The sequence below is a fragment of the Alligator sinensis genome, unplaced genomic scaffold (genome assembly GCF_000455745.1).
Source record: "Alligator sinensis unplaced genomic scaffold, ASM45574v1 scaffold323_2, whole genome shotgun sequence".
NCBI lineage: Eukaryota > Metazoa > Chordata > Crocodylia > Alligatoridae > Alligator > Alligator sinensis.
The window spans coordinates 363,019-381,857 of NW_005842392.1; the positions used below are offsets into that span (position 1 = coordinate 363,019).

At 40.0% G+C, this 18,839-nt stretch overlaps 1 protein-coding gene across 1 annotated transcript in view; it reads right to left on the minus strand.

Annotated features, from left to right (window-relative positions):
* The window catches only part of CACNA1B (calcium voltage-gated channel subunit alpha1 B), a gene marked incomplete at its 5' end in the record, with an annotated part of 468,581 nt that overhangs the window by 111,247 nt on the left and 338,495 nt on the right, over positions 1 to 18,839 (minus strand). Inside the window, 3 exons of the mRNA XM_025211184.1 lie at positions 690 to 907; positions 4,182 to 5,003; positions 15,097 to 15,159. Coding sequence (XP_025066969.1) covers positions 690 to 907; positions 4,182 to 5,003; positions 15,097 to 15,159 — 1,103 coding nt within the window. The remainder of the gene's footprint in view (positions 1 to 689; positions 908 to 4,181; positions 5,004 to 15,096; positions 15,160 to 18,839) is intronic.

Genomic DNA, 18,839 nt, shown 5'->3' on the forward strand with positions numbered 1-18,839 from the left:
GGCCCCAAGTGACTTGTCCACGATAAACAAAACACACCAAGCAAGACTCGGAGCTGTGAAAAGAATCAAGAAGACTTCATTACCTCTCCCCTCATCTAAACACTGAAAAAAACCTTAGTATTTCAGCTTCTGGGCACTGGCAGGTGCACTCTGAACAGCGAACATGCTCAATGGTTGAATAAGTCTCTCATCATCCATGTGCTTCTTAGGAAAGCCTGGTTTTAAAGGAGAAAAAGGAAAAAAAATCTCCTCTTTCATGCAGAAGCCAGGGACTTTCTCCTCAGACAATTCAGAACTAAGAGTGACACAAAGCTGTCACCTAATGACATCAGAAAGCAGAGGCAGACTTGACATGACATTTCTCTAGGCCATTTCTCCCCTCTCCCCGTTTTTGTTGCTATCTCTTTCATCTCATTCTAGAGATTGAGCCTGGTTAAAAAAAAAGATAAAAAAAGTAGAAAGAAAGACAACTCCTCTGCCCAAGTGTATTGCAAGGAAGGAAATACACACTAGCAATATCATGTTTGTTATTACAACTTAAATTAGTCCAAGGTCCTTTGCTCTAGTACATGGCAATATACGTTCATATTTTCAAAAGAGCTCAGCTCCCACTCAGCAGAATTCTTTGGGAACTCTAGACTTGTGTCTGCAACTTTCCTTGGGGCTGAGAGGCCATTCAAGACGCTTACTTGGTATGACGGTGGTCTCCTCCGGTGGTGCAGTGATGGTAACAGGGATGTTCACAGTGGTGGTTTTGTCCAGCGGCGGCTGAGTCATCCGAGTCACATTCTTCTGATTGTCAGCATCTTCCGGCTGTTCAGGCACTTTCTGCAGGTATGTGCTGGGAAGGGTTTGCACTGGGACAACACTGACACTCGCCCCAGCCTCGATCTCGCACTGGTTTTCCCTGAGAAGGAAGAATAGTGATTATAAACCTATTCAAAACCAAGGCATTTGTAAATGGGAGACCTTTATGGAAAACCTACAGACTGCAGAAAGTGTAATGGAAGCGACTTTTTCTCTTTACTGTGCCAACATCTACACATGATGTGAGGAGGCTATATGCAGCTGGAAGCCCTATTTTTTTGAGACATAAAACTGAGGTCCCATGAGGTGGGGATCCCATGACTCTTGTACAGCTGTAGTAACGTTAGTCTTTTTTATCACCCACATTCTGGATTAGGTGTTTACCTTCGTCTCCCCTACATTCTCCCTGAAGTTTCACATGACATGCCGCATTTCCGATCTTAAACTGTTGTATAACGTTACTGTATGCAGCTAAATAGCTATTGCATTGCACTTCAGAATTGGCTGTATTTCAATGAGAAACACAGCGATCTCTGTGTGAATGATTAATCTATTAAATGTGTTAAGTGTTTTGGGATCCATTTGAATAAAAGGTGCAACAGTAAAATTAATATGTCAATTCACCTCTGTTAACCAGGATTTCAATTGGTGAGATACATCCTATGCCAATGATTTGCAGCCTTTAAAATTACATTATTAGAGCTGTAAAGCCAATTCTGTCTTCTATCCCTATTTCTCTATTAAATATTCTAAATGTGTCATGGTTATTAATTTTCCCATTCACTCCAATAACAGTTAAACATAATATAATAAATTTTATTTGTGCACTCACTTGCTGCCCCTGAGATAACAATATATTGACTATATAAATGAATGTGGTATCCACTGCATGCCAACTAATAGCTCTGGGCATAATGGGCTCATCCTTTCCCTATTAAAATCAATGGGAGGTTTGCAAATGACTTCATTGGGAACAGGACTGTGCTGCAGAAACTTTTTTTTAGTGAAAGTTAGGCAGAACACTTAGTTTCCCACAACTTTAACTGTTGACTGAATATCAAGCAGAAAGGGATTGTGTTTTAATGTCTGACTCCTTACACAGCTTTATTCACTCAGTACTACTCTGTCGTAGAAGCATTACACATGAAAATGCTTTCCAGTAAGCCATGCTGATTTATTTGTTATATGCTCTAAGTGACTCTCAAATTAACTTTCAGAATTCAGGGCAATTCAAAAATCTCCAACCTGTTACAGTCAAGGGTCAAGAGGATTTTAGGAGCCAAAATCTATATTTATTCCCAGGGAATGATAAAAATTAAGTATGTTCACCCTGGAGGGAGGAAGCAAGTTCAAGCCTCAGCCAGTCTATGGAAGTTTCCCCCCTTTCCCCTACCAGTGATCCTTTATGTTGTTAATTAGCACCACAAGAGACATTTGTGCCTGGGATATTTCTTGGGTTATTTCCAATGTATCAAAAACAGTTAGAGAGAAAAGGCTGAAGAAATGGTTAATGCTGAAACTGTAGCTACTGCCTTTGTAAAGAAGTCAGTGCCTGCAGAGATTTCTACTGCAAGCTCAAAACCACATGGGCTCCATAAGTGCTATAACATGTTTCTATGGTAAACTGTGAAAGCTTGAGGGAGGCATAAATGTCCAGCCAATCAATCACATGTATTTTAATCCCTCTGTAAGGTACCTGTAAAGACAATCTGAGATATCAGAATCTGAAGGAGTCAAGATAATATGTATTTGCCGCTTACTCTCATATACTGAGCTTCAACTACGTTAATTTACAAAGTTACGTTAATTTACAAAGTACCACGGAAATGCACATCACTATCATGACAATGCAGTAAAATAAGGCAGGGCATGAAACCTGTCTGGATACAACAGACATGCAAGGACAGATTCTGGCCATAGGTCACTAGGATAAATCACAAGTTTCTACAGCAGGGACATAGTGGGGATTACTTTGTATTTAAATACTACAATGGGGCACCTATATATGTACACTGAGGCTGCTCTGATGTGCTGTAATTACAGCACGTTGGGGCAGACTTGATTGAGTCTGCTGGAGCATGGTAATTATTGTGACCCAGAAGACTCCAGCGTCACATGTATCAGCATCTCTGTGCTGAAAAATGGCGGTGCGGGTGCTTTAACTAAAGGTCCCAACAACATTATGGGTCAGTGTAAGACCCAGGTAAATTTCTAGTCCCTCTCTGCTCCCTTGGGGGAACACAGGAGGAATAGAAAAATGGAAGCACAACTCCATCCCAGTGTGTACCGTCCTTCACTACACACTGGACCAGGGGCGGGCAATTATTTCGGATGGAGGGCCACTTACTGAGTTTCAGCAAGCCATCAAGGGCCACATGACGGGCAGCCAGGGGCAGGTAACTATTAATTTTCTAAATGTTGAGGGTCCCGCGGGCCAGATAGAATGGTCTTGTGGGCCGCATCCGGCCCGCGGGCCACATTTTGCCTACCCCTGCACTGGAGAGATCTAGGAGATCTTACTACAATCCATGTGCAACTGCCAGGAAAAAAGCCTAGAAACTGGCTCTCTGAATATGCCCATCCTTCTATGCACCCCATCAAATGACAATCTGGAAAGCACTAAGGGTTAAATATAACTAGTATCTCATTCCTCAAGGATTATGTTGGATTTTCACATTCTTTTAAAACATTTTCTTCCTCTGTCACCATTGAAGTGCAATAATTTGCAGGTACATAGTGAAGTACCTTGCTTGCCAGTCTCCAAGTATTTTGCAAACATTAATTAATCAGACATCAGAAACTGTTTCTGCCTCTGTAAAATGGGGATAAATGATTCTGAAATCCTGAAGTAAAATACTTTTTAAGACCTACTTATAAGTGATGAAAAGCCCTACAAAAATGCATAAGCTGGAAAACAAAACCAAAACTATTCCAATAAACCTTACAATATAATATAAGAATAGTCCAAAACACAGTGAAAAGCTACTATACTCAATTCATTCTGCTGTTGCAACCCTTGTTATGTGTGTTGTATGGTGGTAAGTCTGCCAAAGAGCAGGGTCACAGTAGTACTCTGCTAGGGAGCCTACAGCCACCTACTACAGACAAGGACCGTGTGGGGCTGAATCAGGAATATTTTGGCAGAAGACATCTTTAAGACTGCATTGGCCAGTAAAGCTCACACCATATTTTAAAGCTGTTTTCCTTCAGTAATGTTTAGCTGACATTGCTACTGCCAATACATGGGGATGGTACACTGTATTTTAATGGTAACCACAGGGAACATTTAAAAGGTGAGGAAGTTGTTTCCTCGGATGTATTTGGGGATTTCCTCCCCCACGGCTGGCACACCGACAAGAGCAGTGCTGACTTACTTTGGCTGATGGTTCCTATGATCCTTTTCCCCAACATCTCCTTCTTTTTCCCCATTCTCCTTCTCCACTGGGTCATAGGTTGACAGAGCTCTGTTCCGAAATCTGTGCCGTCTGTGAGGCTCTTCCCCATTCTCTCCTTTTGAGCCTGGATCTCCTTCTCGATTCCCCGACCTTGACCCTCCTCGGTGACGTGAACGCCGCTCAGTTCTGGCACCATTGATTGTTCCGTTGCCTTCCTTGCCTTGCCGCTCAGCTGAGTGCCGGTGAGTTCGATGCCTCCGGTGCTCCTTCTCAGCCCCTTCCTCTACTGACCCACGACGATGATGCCTCTTCCCCCCTTCCTGGCCTCTGCTGCGCTCAATTTTCCCTTCCTTGCTACTCCCCTCCGCTTCTTTGCTGCGGCTCCTGTGTTGCCTATGTCGTTCCTCTTTGTTGTTTGTGCCAGATTCCCCGTTCTCATCCTTGGTCATGTCACTCTTCTCTTGTTCTCCTGTCTTGTCTTTATCCCGATGCCGGTGATGTTTCCGTGGAGCTTCTGCACACTCAGCAGAGATGGTCTTGGTCTGCTCAATGTCCTGGACATCTCCAGGGCTTAGCTTATTGACATTGTTCCGACCTTCAGTCCTTGGCTCTACCACCAGAGGCCGATCCAAATGAGTTTTCATGTCTGGTCGGATGTGTAGGGTGGTAGCATAGCGCACTCGCTCCTCTGGGTCGAGCTCATTGTACAGTGCCTCGCAGCTGGCTCGGAAATTGTGTATTCGGATCTGGCTGGTCCTCTGTTCCCAAACAGACTTGGATTTGGAGGAGTTCTGCTGCTTGCTGCAGAACAGAGGAGGAAAAAACAAATATCAGTAGCTAGTTAGGATCAGGTTTTGCTCCACCTCTCTAAAATAAATTTAATAAAATGGAGATTTTTTCACCTGAAATAGGGAGCTATAGGGTTGAGCCAAAGAAAACAGAGGAATGAGAATAGAATGACTGGCAGAAAAACACACGAGAAAATAAAGCCAGTGGGATACCCATCCCCACTCATGAACAGCACTACTTAACAGAGCTTTTGTACTAATTTATTTATGTTCTAGTCATGTGTACAATTGCATAATTAAAACCACTGCTCGTAAACATCCTAAACAACAGTTATGACTTTCTAAGTAACCCAGACTACACCCTCAACCAAAAGCTTGCCCCTCTTCACTAGGAAAAGCCTGGGTGAATGATTTCCTTAAATAATTCAACCTGAAGCTCAATATATTTTGGTGGTGAAGAGGCAAGAAGTAAAATCCACAGATGAGAACCCTTCCCTAAATGCCCTGACACTATTACCCTCCTATTTAAACTGGGAAAGGGTCACTCAAGCATCTCAGAGAAGCTGAACTGTCCCATCGGTGTATGGTTGTGCGAAGGCGTAAATGAAAAGGAAAAACTATTCAACACACCTGTTAGAAGTGACAGATATCTGAAGAGTTACACGCATGCCCACAGATTTGATGACAGCTTCTTTACTGCTCCTCCCCCAGGCCCCTGAGACTTATTCCACTCTTTCCTTTTAAAAGTAAGAAAAGGTCTTCTCCGTTGACACTACCTTGATGCCTTGGTTTTTAGCCACTTAAGGCACCATTCAAGATGCTAGCTTCAGATCATGATACGCTAGTAAGGATTCTGCCTAACCAACTAGACGAGAAGTTTTTATTCCTATTGCTCTCTTTTCTTTAAAGAGACATCCTAAAAAATTGAGTCAAATTTGCATTTACAGCAATGTAAAGCCAAGGTAATCTCAGTGACTTCAAAGACTTTATTCTGGATATACAACAGTTTAAATGAGAACAGAGCTCATCCTAGGATTCTCCACACGAAAAAGCCCTCTCCCCTCCCCACCCTTATGTAGTACTCCATAACCTCTTCCTATTTAGGGCACCAAGGTATCAGTCAGTCCTAGTGAGTCCTGACAGGCAGATGAACCCTGAAAGGGGATGGTAAATCTGCAAGGTTTGCTCAACACTGGAAGAGGCAGTAGAGCCTGGAAAACAGACTCTTTAAAAAAATACCAACATTCGTTCCAGTTTCCTTTAGTGACAGAAGAAACCAGCAGTGAGGTTATGCACACCAATTCAGATTGGCAGTATCTGTCATCCTCCTTGAGCCCATCGGGAAGCAACATTCAGAGGATGTCATGTCATATCATGGGAACTGTCCAAAATGCTTTCTATTTCAGATATCTGCCATGTTCCTTCATTTTACTCAGGATGCTGTTGGCTGCTTTTGCTAAAGAGGCCAAAATGTTCCTAAATGCTCACAAAGGATGGGAGGAGGGCATTCAAGCAGATGTAGAGGAATCTGATTTAAGTCCAAAATCAGAAATAACACACCTGTGTTCAAATACCAAGTCTCCTGTTCTCACAGCTGTCTACTGTATAGAGAGCACGGCCCGAGAGCTAATTTCAGATTAGCTTACTACATTTTGTTAAAGCTTTTAAAGGGAACTAAAGGAAAGCATGGAAAGCCCACCGACTATTTGCACCACCTAAAATCCGTACAGTGCCTGTATAAGCATTCCCCAGCTCTCAGAACTCTCCAGGGGGGCTCATTCGTCTGTGCTGCTCATCTGGAGGCATCTAGTAACTATAGACTGGGTTGTGGTAGGGAAAACGTCTGGCCCTTGATGCTCAAGCTCAGGGAAAATAAGGTCTGGTTGTGATTTGGGGTATGCTTGTACATAATCAGTTTTTCTTTAATGTGTACACTAAACTTGCTCTTGCTTGGGTGATAACAGTTATCTTTTGAGGCCTGTGGAGCAAGGACTGCTTCTTCTGATAAAAAATGTCTTCTTGTGTCAGTTCTCGGCCATTGACCTACCAGTGCAGGAAGCATTTGCCCTGGAAACATCTGTTTTTCACATGTTAAGACCACAAATTAGCCATTTAAAAATGCAATTATCTCAGAGGTGCAGTGCTCTATTGTTATTGGACTACAGATAACTGAAAGCTGAAGCTGCTGCTAAGCGCACACACTACTGAGGGGGGCCTATAGGAGCACAGTAATTTGCATATTAATGAAGCCTATTTTGCAAAATTTGCTTCCTTAACACAGACAGCAAAATTACAGACTCACCAAGCTTTGCAGAATCTATAAATACTAACATCACAACAGTAACAGTGACACATTTAGCACAGGGTGACACTCCAAAAACAACAAAAAAAGAGCTTTCCCAGCCACTAATAAGCCCAGGAGAAGGAGCAAGAGAATTAGTTTGCGGTGATGTTTGCAAGTAATGATTACACTTTTGTTAAATAAAAAAAAAGGGGACAAAGAGATACAAACTGTAGTAAAGACAAAATCCACAGAATTAAAGCATGCCTTCAGCTAATTATCATATCCGAACTATCTAAGAACACAAGTAATTCATGGTGTGCAGAGTCTTGTCTGAAAAATGGAAGTAAAGAAATAGAACAGCTTGATCTTTCCAGAGACAATATTTAGGGATTTTCAGAGTGAAACCTGCAGCAACTGGAGGGAACATGTACTCTGCTTGTCCAATTAAATTTAGCTGACTCTTGCTTTCTACAAGTTCTCACAGTAACTGGAACACAGACACATTCAATAGCTTCTTCTCTGCTGTTGTAATTTCTTTGGAGTAAGGAGCTTTTGAACATACTCACCAGCATTATTAATGGTATCACAAGGGCATCACTTAAGAGAAAACAGTATTATTTAACTACATGCATAGGAGGGGACAGTTCATGTGTGCTGCACACAAAAATCATAGACGAGATCAGAGAAATGCAGTTATAATGAGATTATTCTCTATAATGCATTCCCCAGTGCTCTACCAAGTTCAGTTTTCAATTACTCAAAGGTAACAGGGCAACCATAAATCTCTTTAGAATACTAAATATGGCACATAGCAGCACAGTACAATATTTCTGTGTCAGGTCTGAAGTGAGTGTAAATCCTTTATAATAAGAGGTACAACCATAAGCCTTTGGATTGTATGCCTTTTGTTGGTACTGTTGATTTCATTCTTTAAACCAATGGCTCCCTTTATTGATTATTCTTCAGATATCTTTGCAGAAAAGAATCCACCTCCTTTCCAGAGCTCCAGGATGGATAGTTTGGTTCTCAAAATATTCTGTTCTGAAGACTACCAAGAAAAGTTCTGCTGACCACCTCCAATACATGGCCCATAATCTGTTGTTGGTGTGTGCTAGGGAGAACATCATCTATGTACTCTGAGTTTAATTTTTCTTAGGAAAAAAAAAGAAAGAAACAAGAAAAAATATTTTCTCCCTGTTGCCTTGTTGTTCAACACAACAGTTGAAATTCTTCCCAGGCCTGACATATCAAGGTAGACATTGGTACTATTGCTTGGGATAAGACACTTAACACACCAGATAATAAACCAATGCGTAAATGTTATATTTCTCAGCTTTATTATATACACAACTTACACTGCATCAGTCTCATAGAGAAGTAAGGCTAGAAGGGACCTCAAGAGATCATCTAGTCCAACCAGGGAATTAAATCTGCAACCTTGGTGTTATCACCACCATGCTCTAGTCTAACCAATTAAGGTAAATAGCCATTTAAGACAAATAGCGTACTGATAGAGTTTATTTTAGTATACTGGTTTCCTAACTAGTGAATCTGTATTTTCTCATTAAAAAACTATAAATCTTATAAATAATACCTTAATTAATCAGTCTAGATTAGTCAAGAAAAGAGGGTGCATTTTTTTAGTACATTTAAGTATAAACAACTTCTTTGTCAGCTAGGGAATTTTAATCAGGCTAATTTAGAACACTTCATCTAAATATTCACACATTACTTTCCAAAACTATTTTAATATATTATATAAATAAAAACTTTAAAAATCTGCTCTCAAGTCTTTAGGATTTTCATTTAAATAAAGACAGAAGAAATGCTGAGGAAGGAGTTCAGAATTTGATTCAATATATATCAGACTCTAGCTATGGTAGTTAACTATTTTCTGACTGGAGCTGGTATGGAATTTTTTTGTTGAAGCATTGTTTGCAACATAAAATGCTATACCCACACAACCGAAATAAAAATGATTTTCTGATTTAGATTTAGATTTTGCTGCAGTCTTTAAGTTGTATTAGGAAAAACTAATTAGCTTCGCTAGGGTTGACCTAACTAATGCATTGTGCTTTGTCAAAGCAAACTACAACACCTTGTTTCAGGACAGTCAGATATGAATCTCTGTTTCAGATTTTGACCTACTTCTTGAAAGCTGTGGTTGGGTGTTTTATATGCCCATTTTCTCATCTATGGACCAGACTACTTGATTAAATTATTTCTCCTGTGACATATGGTAGTCTCCCAAATGGTTAAATGACCACATTGCATCAATGGAGTGCCATCATCATGGATCATCACGTGAGATTTAACGTGGCTGTTATCATAAAAGAAGGATAGCTTCTCAAATACTGGCATATCTCTTCTGTGAAAAATTGTGATACTTTAACTTTTTGTTACAGTTGAAGAAGAAAAAGAAAAAAAAATCTTCTCCCATATACAACACATACCTTTTTCCTAAACAAAATAGCTACTGGAAACTGTAATGTGCATTATATGCAAGAAATATGATGAAAGCAGTTTCCGCCACTTACTAGATGAAACCAAAAAAGTAACACCTGCAGCGATCCACAGGGAGAAGAACAATGAGCAGGCTCAGCTCCCTAGCTGCTGCTACTCAGTTACTTATTACAAGGAAAGATGTTTTTTTCTCTCTGCATTTCAAAAACAAGGTGTGTATTGTATTCTGGGGTGCATGTTTGCAAGAAATTTTTTTTACATCTTATAATAACCTGGGGTATGGAAATTCTAACTTTTGACCAGCTTTAATTCTAATAGAATATTTGTTCAAAATAGAAACACAACATTTGGATGCTTATTACTGAATTATGAAATGGCTTTACATTTGTAACTGATATCAACTTCGCAGATCAATAAGATGCAATAAAATTGGCAGTCCAACTTTTTATTATGATTATTCTCATATAGAAATTCCATTTCCATCTCATTCGCTTTGAAAAAATAAAAAAAGGACTGATTGTAGTGCTGGTGAAAGGTATCAATTTTGCTGATATTTCTGGCAGCTGGAGACATCCATCTAAATATCAAATGCTGGCTCCCCTACACTGCTTTCCAACAGAGCTGAACCTGCCAAATGTGAGCACTTGTGCCAGTCTGATATAGGATTTTCATAAAAGGTAGGTATCGTGATGAATCAGCTGAGCAGTAAGAGGTCAGCTGAGGTCACTCTGATGAATTTGTTAAATAGTGAATATGCTGCTCTGCTCTCTCCTGACTCTGTCCAGGCAGAGAAAGGCTCTGGGATAGCTGGAGAGTATTGGAGCAGCTTGTGCCTGGAGCAATTGGCTGAAAGGCATTTAATTATTATATTACGGTCACTGGATGATTAGATGCAGCCAACTAATTTATCAGAACAAGGGCTGATATCCTGTAGTACTTCACTGTCCCACTGTGGGAGAAGATTAAAACAAAGACCTATGAGGCAATCCAATCCATCTCCTATTGACACCTGCCTACTTGGAAAAGGAAACAAAGTGTTAATGTATTTTATGCAAGCTACTGAAGTGAACAGCCTTGTGCTGGTGATAGTTTTGGGTCACTGCAGGGCTGAGCTGAATATGACCTGAGAAACTAGAAAGGAAAACTCCGATAATTCATTACCAATTCACTGAACTATCCCAGGGATTCTACTAGCAATACAGTCTTTTGCAATGCACATTTTTAGCACCTGAAACGTCAAAAAGAATGGTGCCATCATCTATTTATTTAGATCTCAGACAGCCAAAGAGGTAGTACAGCTGCTTGGTGCTGAAGCCTGAAGCTTTTGCTCAAGCAAAAATTCTGTTGTAATCCATGGAAATTTAGTTTCAATAAAAACTGCACAATTTTTTAAGCCAATAAAATAGCCAATCAGGCATACCACACCTTATTAGTTTATTAAACTGAATCCTCTGATTACACACTGGAAACTTATAAAAGACTTTTACTTTTAGCAACTTCTAGTCTTGAGAAATTTCCAGAAACATATTTATTAACTTCCATGGCATTACATGATGCCACTAGTTAATAGAACTTCTTTTAGACCTCAAGAGTCTGGTACCAATGTTATGAACTGTGAACAGCAATTATATATTTAGCAAAAAATTAGAAGGGTGAAAAATGCTGTTGCTTAGTTTGTTTGTTTTTTTAAACGAAATGCAAGTGTATTAAACCTGATTCAACAAAAACCTACATCTAGCTTAAACACATTGAACCATTAGGTACCTAGAAGTCTTCCTAAATCCAGTCAAATGGCATTTCCTTCCAAATGAGTTGTTATCTCTAAATTACTCATGCTATAACCTCAGTAAGACATTTCAACAATTCTGCAGTAATAGTACAGCCCAGACTGTGTTATGGCTTAGCTCCCAGTATGAACTCATAGCTTCTGATATAAGTACTAAGACAAGACACATTAGCACCATGAAGCTAAGCCCCTTCTGTTATGAGAATGGAAATAAAACAGAAGACAGATTTTGAATCCACAGTGAAGTAGGTGATGTGGATGAAGAAAGCTTTGGTGCAAACAAGGAAACGGGTTCCATAAGGGATATTTAAACTTTGTTATTTCCCTCCTAAATATTAACTCTTTTATGAGCTGGATGGATGATGCCACACTATGGTGTTAGGACTGTAAGCAGGGAAGTAACTGATCCATGAAAACCAACATTTCTTTACGTTGGTGGGAACTGCCTGCCGCCATGGACAGAATTTGTCCCATCATTCACAAAACAGTAATGGCTATAATTTTCTGTATGGTCTTCCAAGAGTGCTCCATTATCTACTGCACTACATACACATGGCTACCCTGTCTTTCCCTCTTTTAGGTACTGTATGTATATAAATCCACTACAAAAGTGCCCTTTATCACTAGTACTGTAATATCTGTATGGTTAGCGGAAGTGCTCTTTACCCAACATTTTCAAATGTGATGACTGCGCACCCACCTCTGCCACTCACTTCACCAGAAGATGCAGGTGCTCAGCATCTTCAGAAAAATCTTATTTAGGTGTCTAACTATGTAGTTAAACATCTTATGTGACATGAACCTGGGTTATAAAATATAAAATGTTAGCACATTACATAAATAAAACCTGATCTCAGAGTTGTCCACACACAAAAATAGTGAACCCTTTAACTATTCCAGTATAGTTATAGTCATAAGACTCCCCATAGTGTGGATGAAATTATTCTGATATAAAAGTATCTATACCAGTATCAAAAGTTCCTCAGGGAAGAGCAATAGACTATATCTGTTAAAAGCATCTTTATACTCATATAACTGTATTGATACTGCAGTGGTTGTTTTAATTTAAATACCATATTTACCCAAATCCAAGGTGACTCTGAATTTAAGACGATCCCCCATAATTAGATTCTATGCATGGGAAATTTATAAATGTTAAATGGGGGTGGGTTGTCTTGGACTTGAATAAATACAATATTTCAATAGAAACCAAAATCATCCTTATCCTCAACTGTTATGATAATATAAAGACTGTGTATAAGAGAACATATAATAAATAGAAAACAGGCTCTTAATAGGTTAGATCAAAGTGGGCACATATACATGTGCACTGGACTGTGCAGTTGTTACTGTGCAGTCATTTAATATTTAAGCAAGTGCTAAAGCATTAAGTACTTAAGGAAGTACTAAATGACTGCACAGTAACCGGCAGTCCCATTGTCACACGGTTGTTTTTAGCTGCTACTGTGCAGTAGTGCTGGGGTCACAGTTTGTGCCCAGTCATGCTATTTCACCATAGCAATGAGTTACAGCACAGTAGCTCATTGCTATGGCAATATAGCATCTTGTGTAGACGCACCCAGTGAATGCTATTGGTCTAACCTGAATACTAAACACAGTCAGTGGGTGTGTCTGCACGTTCATTAATGTGTCGCAGTTACTACTTAGTATTTAGTTACCCAAGTACTAAATCGATGCGCAGTAACTTGCAGTACTGCTCAGTAGTGCCTGCACAAGGGTTTTTATTGACGCTTACTGCACAAGAGTCTAATACTACTGCACAGGAGCATCTTAGCATGGTTTTTGTCTGGCATGCAACTGCACACTGTGATTAGGCTACTGCACAGTTAGCATCTCATGTAGACGTGCCCAGTGACAAGTGCCTATAGGATCAAATAAATTTGTTTGGTCAATCAAGCATTTTGCTAAGTGAAAGCTCTGTTAATACCTACCAAGAAAACTGTAACTTACACTTCTAGAGTAGCATAGCTCTGCTTTGCTCCAGCCCATCCAGTGACCCCTCACCTCATTCTCTGCCATCTGTTCCTCCTTCTATTCTAGTGTAAGTATGTCAGGCAGGTTTAGGAGACAGCAGAGTCCTTTCCACCAACTTTGTGCCAACAGAGTTTCTCTATACATGGAGGGAATTCTCCAGTGCCATATAAGTAAACACAGACCCATCTACTCTAAGGCCAATTCTATACTACAAAGTGTTTGCTGGCATAACCATGCTGGTTAGGGGGCAAGGACACAGCCATGCCTGCAAAAGGTTTCTTGCATGGGCCTAGTGATACCCAGTACTTGCAGAACTGTGTAACCAACTTTACTCAGGGTTGGAGGAGGACTAGAATAAGCCATGTCAGCAAAAAGTATAATTTTAGTGGCATAAGATGAACCCACATTAACAGTACAGTATTTTAGTAAAATGCTACTTGTGTAGACCTGGCCACAGCTTCCTTACAGGCATGGACCCCCAGGGAATCAGGGAGTGTGGGTACAGGACAGAAAGGTGATGGAAAGCTTCTTGTTTTCCAATTCCTCAGGTGCATCAAACCCTGTAATAGTGCTTAAGAGGGTCTGGCCTAACATGTTTGAACTGTACTTCCTTGTCTTCCCAAAAGCATAAAAGTAGAAAGAAAACATCAGTGATAAAATACAACTCAAAGCAGAGGCACTGGATGGATTAATGACAAGCATTGCTGCATGACTCAATGGGGAACAAAGGCATTTTCTACAAACCTGCACCTGTGCTATAAAGGGACCCTGTGATTCACAATGAGGCTGATGGGATTTTTTTGTTGCAGGAGGGTGGAATGGTTGAAGGGGCTCCCACTGTATTGCTAGTTTCTAAGACATAGCAAAGTTGGCTGAATGCCTCATTTATACAATCCGATATTGTAGCATTAAACCCAAAGCCCGGAGAGGGCTGAGGGCGCATGACTGACTGATGCTCTTGTTATTACAAATTTCCCAAGGTTATTTATGCAAAGCATTCAAATTTTGTCTTGCTCTGGCCCCATTTCCAGAAGCTAGGTCCCTTTGAAGTTCTCCTCCTCCAGCTTTCTTTTTAAAGAGCACACTCACGGTAGACCCCATTCTCTTATATGAACAAAAAGTGCAAACACTGGTGGAACATCAAAGCCATTAGCCCAGTGTGTAACGCTATAGGAAAAAAAATATAAAGTGAGAACAAGATTGGCCATAAGACAGTAGAAAGGAGGTGAAGAGAGTAAGAGGAAAAGGGAGGAAAAAATAAGATGAAAGGAAAGGACAAAGAATAAAAGAAAAATAGAGAAATAAAAAGGGAAGGAGGTGGGAGAAATTCACATTCAATGTACAAAACACTACAGAGTTGCTCATGACCAAATCACAAATATTTTATGGCAATGTGGCACACCTTCCAGCCTTTCCACCATATCTTGGCCTGGAGGCTTTTCCAAAATGATGTGAATGACTTTTGAAAAAAAAGGGAAGGGTGAAGGCATCAGGAAGGTCAGGAATAGGGAGGTTTATAAATATATCGATATATATCATAAATCCATTTACTGAATATTGTAACAGAGAGCAACTCACGGTGAATTTACGCTGGAGACTGACGAGCTGCGAGATACAGTACCTCGAGTTTGCTTTACAAAACTGCACATGCAAAAAACAAAAAAACAAAAAAAAAGTGAGAAAAAAAAGAAGAGAAGAGAAAGTATAAGAGACATCGGGAGGAGACTCATACAGGCTGTGTCCTATCGAATGCAGGTGGCCGCGTGCATCTTGGATGGAACCCAGGCAAGCTTCAGAAAGTGCAGAAGCCACAGAGACACCGTCTTCTAGTTAAAGGAAAACAACTGAAGAATCAAAACGGAACCGAAAGAAAAATTAAAAAGGTGAACCAAAAGCCACAAGATGGTACCAAGACTTTATGCCTCATTATGCTGTACACCCACAGTGAAAGTTCTCTGAGGAAAGCCACCTTCAGGGCCTCGTGGCAAAGGCTTTTCCAGAGACAGGTAAAGATTGCATTTATGGAATATGCCGCCAAGATTTATTCTAAACTGAGGATGCAATCCTACTAATGCTAACTCAGATTACTGCGACGCTAGTGAAAAATGGCTTAGCCCATAGAACATGCCAGCTGTCTGGGCAACCAGGGAAATACGGTCCGTCTCAAACAAGAGTTTATCTTTCTGCTGAAGAAATAGCTTGAGCATTTAAAGGAGCTTATTTTGATCTGCACTTCATTTGGCAGATTCCCCTCCATTCAACATTTGTGATTGCATAGTATGCCTCTACAGAGAGAGGGAATTCTAAATGCAGAAACAGCTGAACTTCACTGAGATGGGGCTTGTTCCTCTTAAGGCAGGAAGTTAACAGACGCTTCAGTTCTAATTTTATATACATATACATGCTAAATATTGGTCCTATAAAGCCCAAAAGTCCTATCATGTTGTCTTTAAGGAGGAGATGGACAGTGTACAGCAGAATGATCAGGTGGAGTTTTAAATATATATGTTCCAAAATAGGATATTAATAAGCAGAGTATTATAACAGTAAAGTAGACCAAGGCAGAGGATATATATGAATGCTACATCACGGGGCCTCAGATGACCCATGTGCCAGATCAATCATTAAAGATACTTCTTTATTTTTGCTTAGAATAGCTAAACTTAAAGAACAGTCTTATAAAGTTATCTTGCATTGACTTCCAATTACTATGCAACATCCTGCCCTGAAACAAATGAAGTATTTAACCTGTTGGTGGTGATACATTCTCATGTTTCAAAAAGGAATTACTGTTTGAGAGGGTCACCTCTGCTGGTGACTCCTTTCATTTTTTGATTTGTCTAGATGTGGTATCCACGGGATGCTAAGTAAAGCCTGCAACACAGGACACTAAAACTGCACGAATATCTTAACTACACATAACAAACAGCTTGAGTAAAATAGGTGGGGAAACTCAGAATGGAGGACAATGTACTGATCTGGCTTAATTTACTGGCAATTCAGAGGGGGGAAAAAAAGACCAGCACTGTGCAAAGGTGCCTGTGGAAGAATCAGAGGTTGAATTTTGCCTTTTATTTCTGAAAGCACATCTCAAAACCCCTTGACAATGTACTTAAATTTATCGTGTTCATCATAGCCTCACTTGGTGCAGTGCAGGATGGAGATCCCTACTGCGATGCTGCAAAACATCCCTGCACTTGACCAAACAAGATTATGTAAGTTCTGCAGAAGTTCATGTTCATTTCTTTGGTATCATTACCAGAGTCCTTCTTGTTAAATACCAACCAACTAATACCATACTGATGCGAAACAATATAAAACCACAAAGCAAAAACAGCCTGCTTTTTCGAACTGAAATAAGGGAGGTATTTGTCCTTTGCTTGGTGCTACTTACCAAAGAGATCAAGAGAGACAAAGAAAGAAAGGACAAGAAAGAGTTTTTTTTTCATTGGGGAGGCTGTTTGCTTGTTCACAGTTAACCACAGCACGGGCAAAAAGGCAAACTAATAGGAAGAGGTCACTAAAACCCACATACCAATACACTTAAGGGGAAAAAAAGGAAGGTAAAACAGTGGCAAGCTAGCAAGATATAGAGAACACCTCTTCTAGTCTGTGGATCACCATGTACAGTAGTTGTTAGCTGCCAGGTGTTCAGACATATTTCTTGCAGGGTTCGACTGATGACCAACAGCCATGCCCAACAATGTTTATAGAACAGACCAAAAAATCCCAAAGACAAAAGGAAATATGAAATCTTTGAGACAGACAATGCCTTGAGGAAACAAAATGACCCTCCCAGTCTTCAACCCCAAATCAGTACAAAAGGGACAGATAACCATTGAGAACTTTGTGAAGACAAGGTGCTACTGTACTTGCTCTCCAGTCTGCAGTCTCAAATATTTATTTGGCCACTTTAAATGAGTTGACAGCTCCTTTGTGTCAGAGCTATCAATATAGGAAGTATTATATACATGGGAACTTGAGGTCTGAGCTAGGTGTGCAAATCATAGACAAAATGGCCTTGAATGACCATATAAGTGACCAGCAAAAATCAGAAAGTGAGCCTTTATCGAAACGTTGAATAAGACTGAGTTGGAAACCACATGGATTTACTTCAAAAAGAGGTCAGTCATGTGGTCAGTCATGTAGATAAATCCTAGTCAGGACTGAATGCATACGATGTGCGAACTGTCACCTTACCATTTACTAGTCTTACAGCCATCACAAGAGAGGATTTCATCCCCTATCTAAATCTTCCACTGGGAACCTACTAGACTATATGCTTATTTAGCTACAACTAAAAACCATTATCACTGTCAAACAAGGACATTTACTAGCATGATAGGCACAACTATTTTTTTACAAATAGTTCAACTACAAATTCGTAGTTTGTATAAATTTAGCATTTGATTTTTACTGCTACAGGGGTTATTTTAAGACTTTTCCTAAGAAGAGTTTGAGACAGGTCACTGGAAAACACCCAAATAAACAAGTAAAAAGGTGATTTATTTTAAATATAAGTTCAGCACTGGTACACTACAAACATGAGTGGTGAATAGGATGTGTGTTCAGGGCTTCAAATTCCTTTATAAATCATAGCTTGCCCATCAGACCAGTCTATTGAACTGTGAAAGGTGCTTGTGTGTGTTTCTATTTAAAGCAGCCCCTTTTGTACATGACATTGGTGCATCTCTGGCTGAAAAAGAGGAGGCAGAGGAGGAACTCAAAAGTGAGGAGTTTAGGACTGAAGTTTTATGAACAGTCAAAGTCTTCTACCAAAAATTATATTTAAAAATAAGGTTTTTTATAGCATAATATGAACAATTCTGATGGTATCAGATTCCCTGGTGCCTTTCCTATAAGCATCTCACAGTACATCATGCATTCATTGACTACATGTCACACTTAACAAGAATAATAATTAATCCTCCCTTCTTCCCCATTTAGATGAGAAACATGGAATAGCTTGCCCTGACTTCTCTGGGCCATAGTGGCAGAGCAGGGATCAAAACCCTAACTCCTAGCTCCCCGTATCTTGTTCTAACTTGTAGTCAGCCTTACAATTAATGGGAACTCCTGTAAGTTGTACTTCCCCCTTGCTTCCACTGTCACCACCAAGGAAGCTGCACCAATGGCTTATTGATTAGTCCAATCTGTTAGTACAGTAACTCAGTTCAAAGGCTGAGCAATTTAAACGCTGTACAAAACAGAGGGCCTTAGAAGACAAAGCTGGATGTTTGAAACCGAACAAACTCAAACTCACCTCAAGAAACAATAAAGCAAGGAAAATGCTAAACAGAAAAAACAAAATCACAAAACCA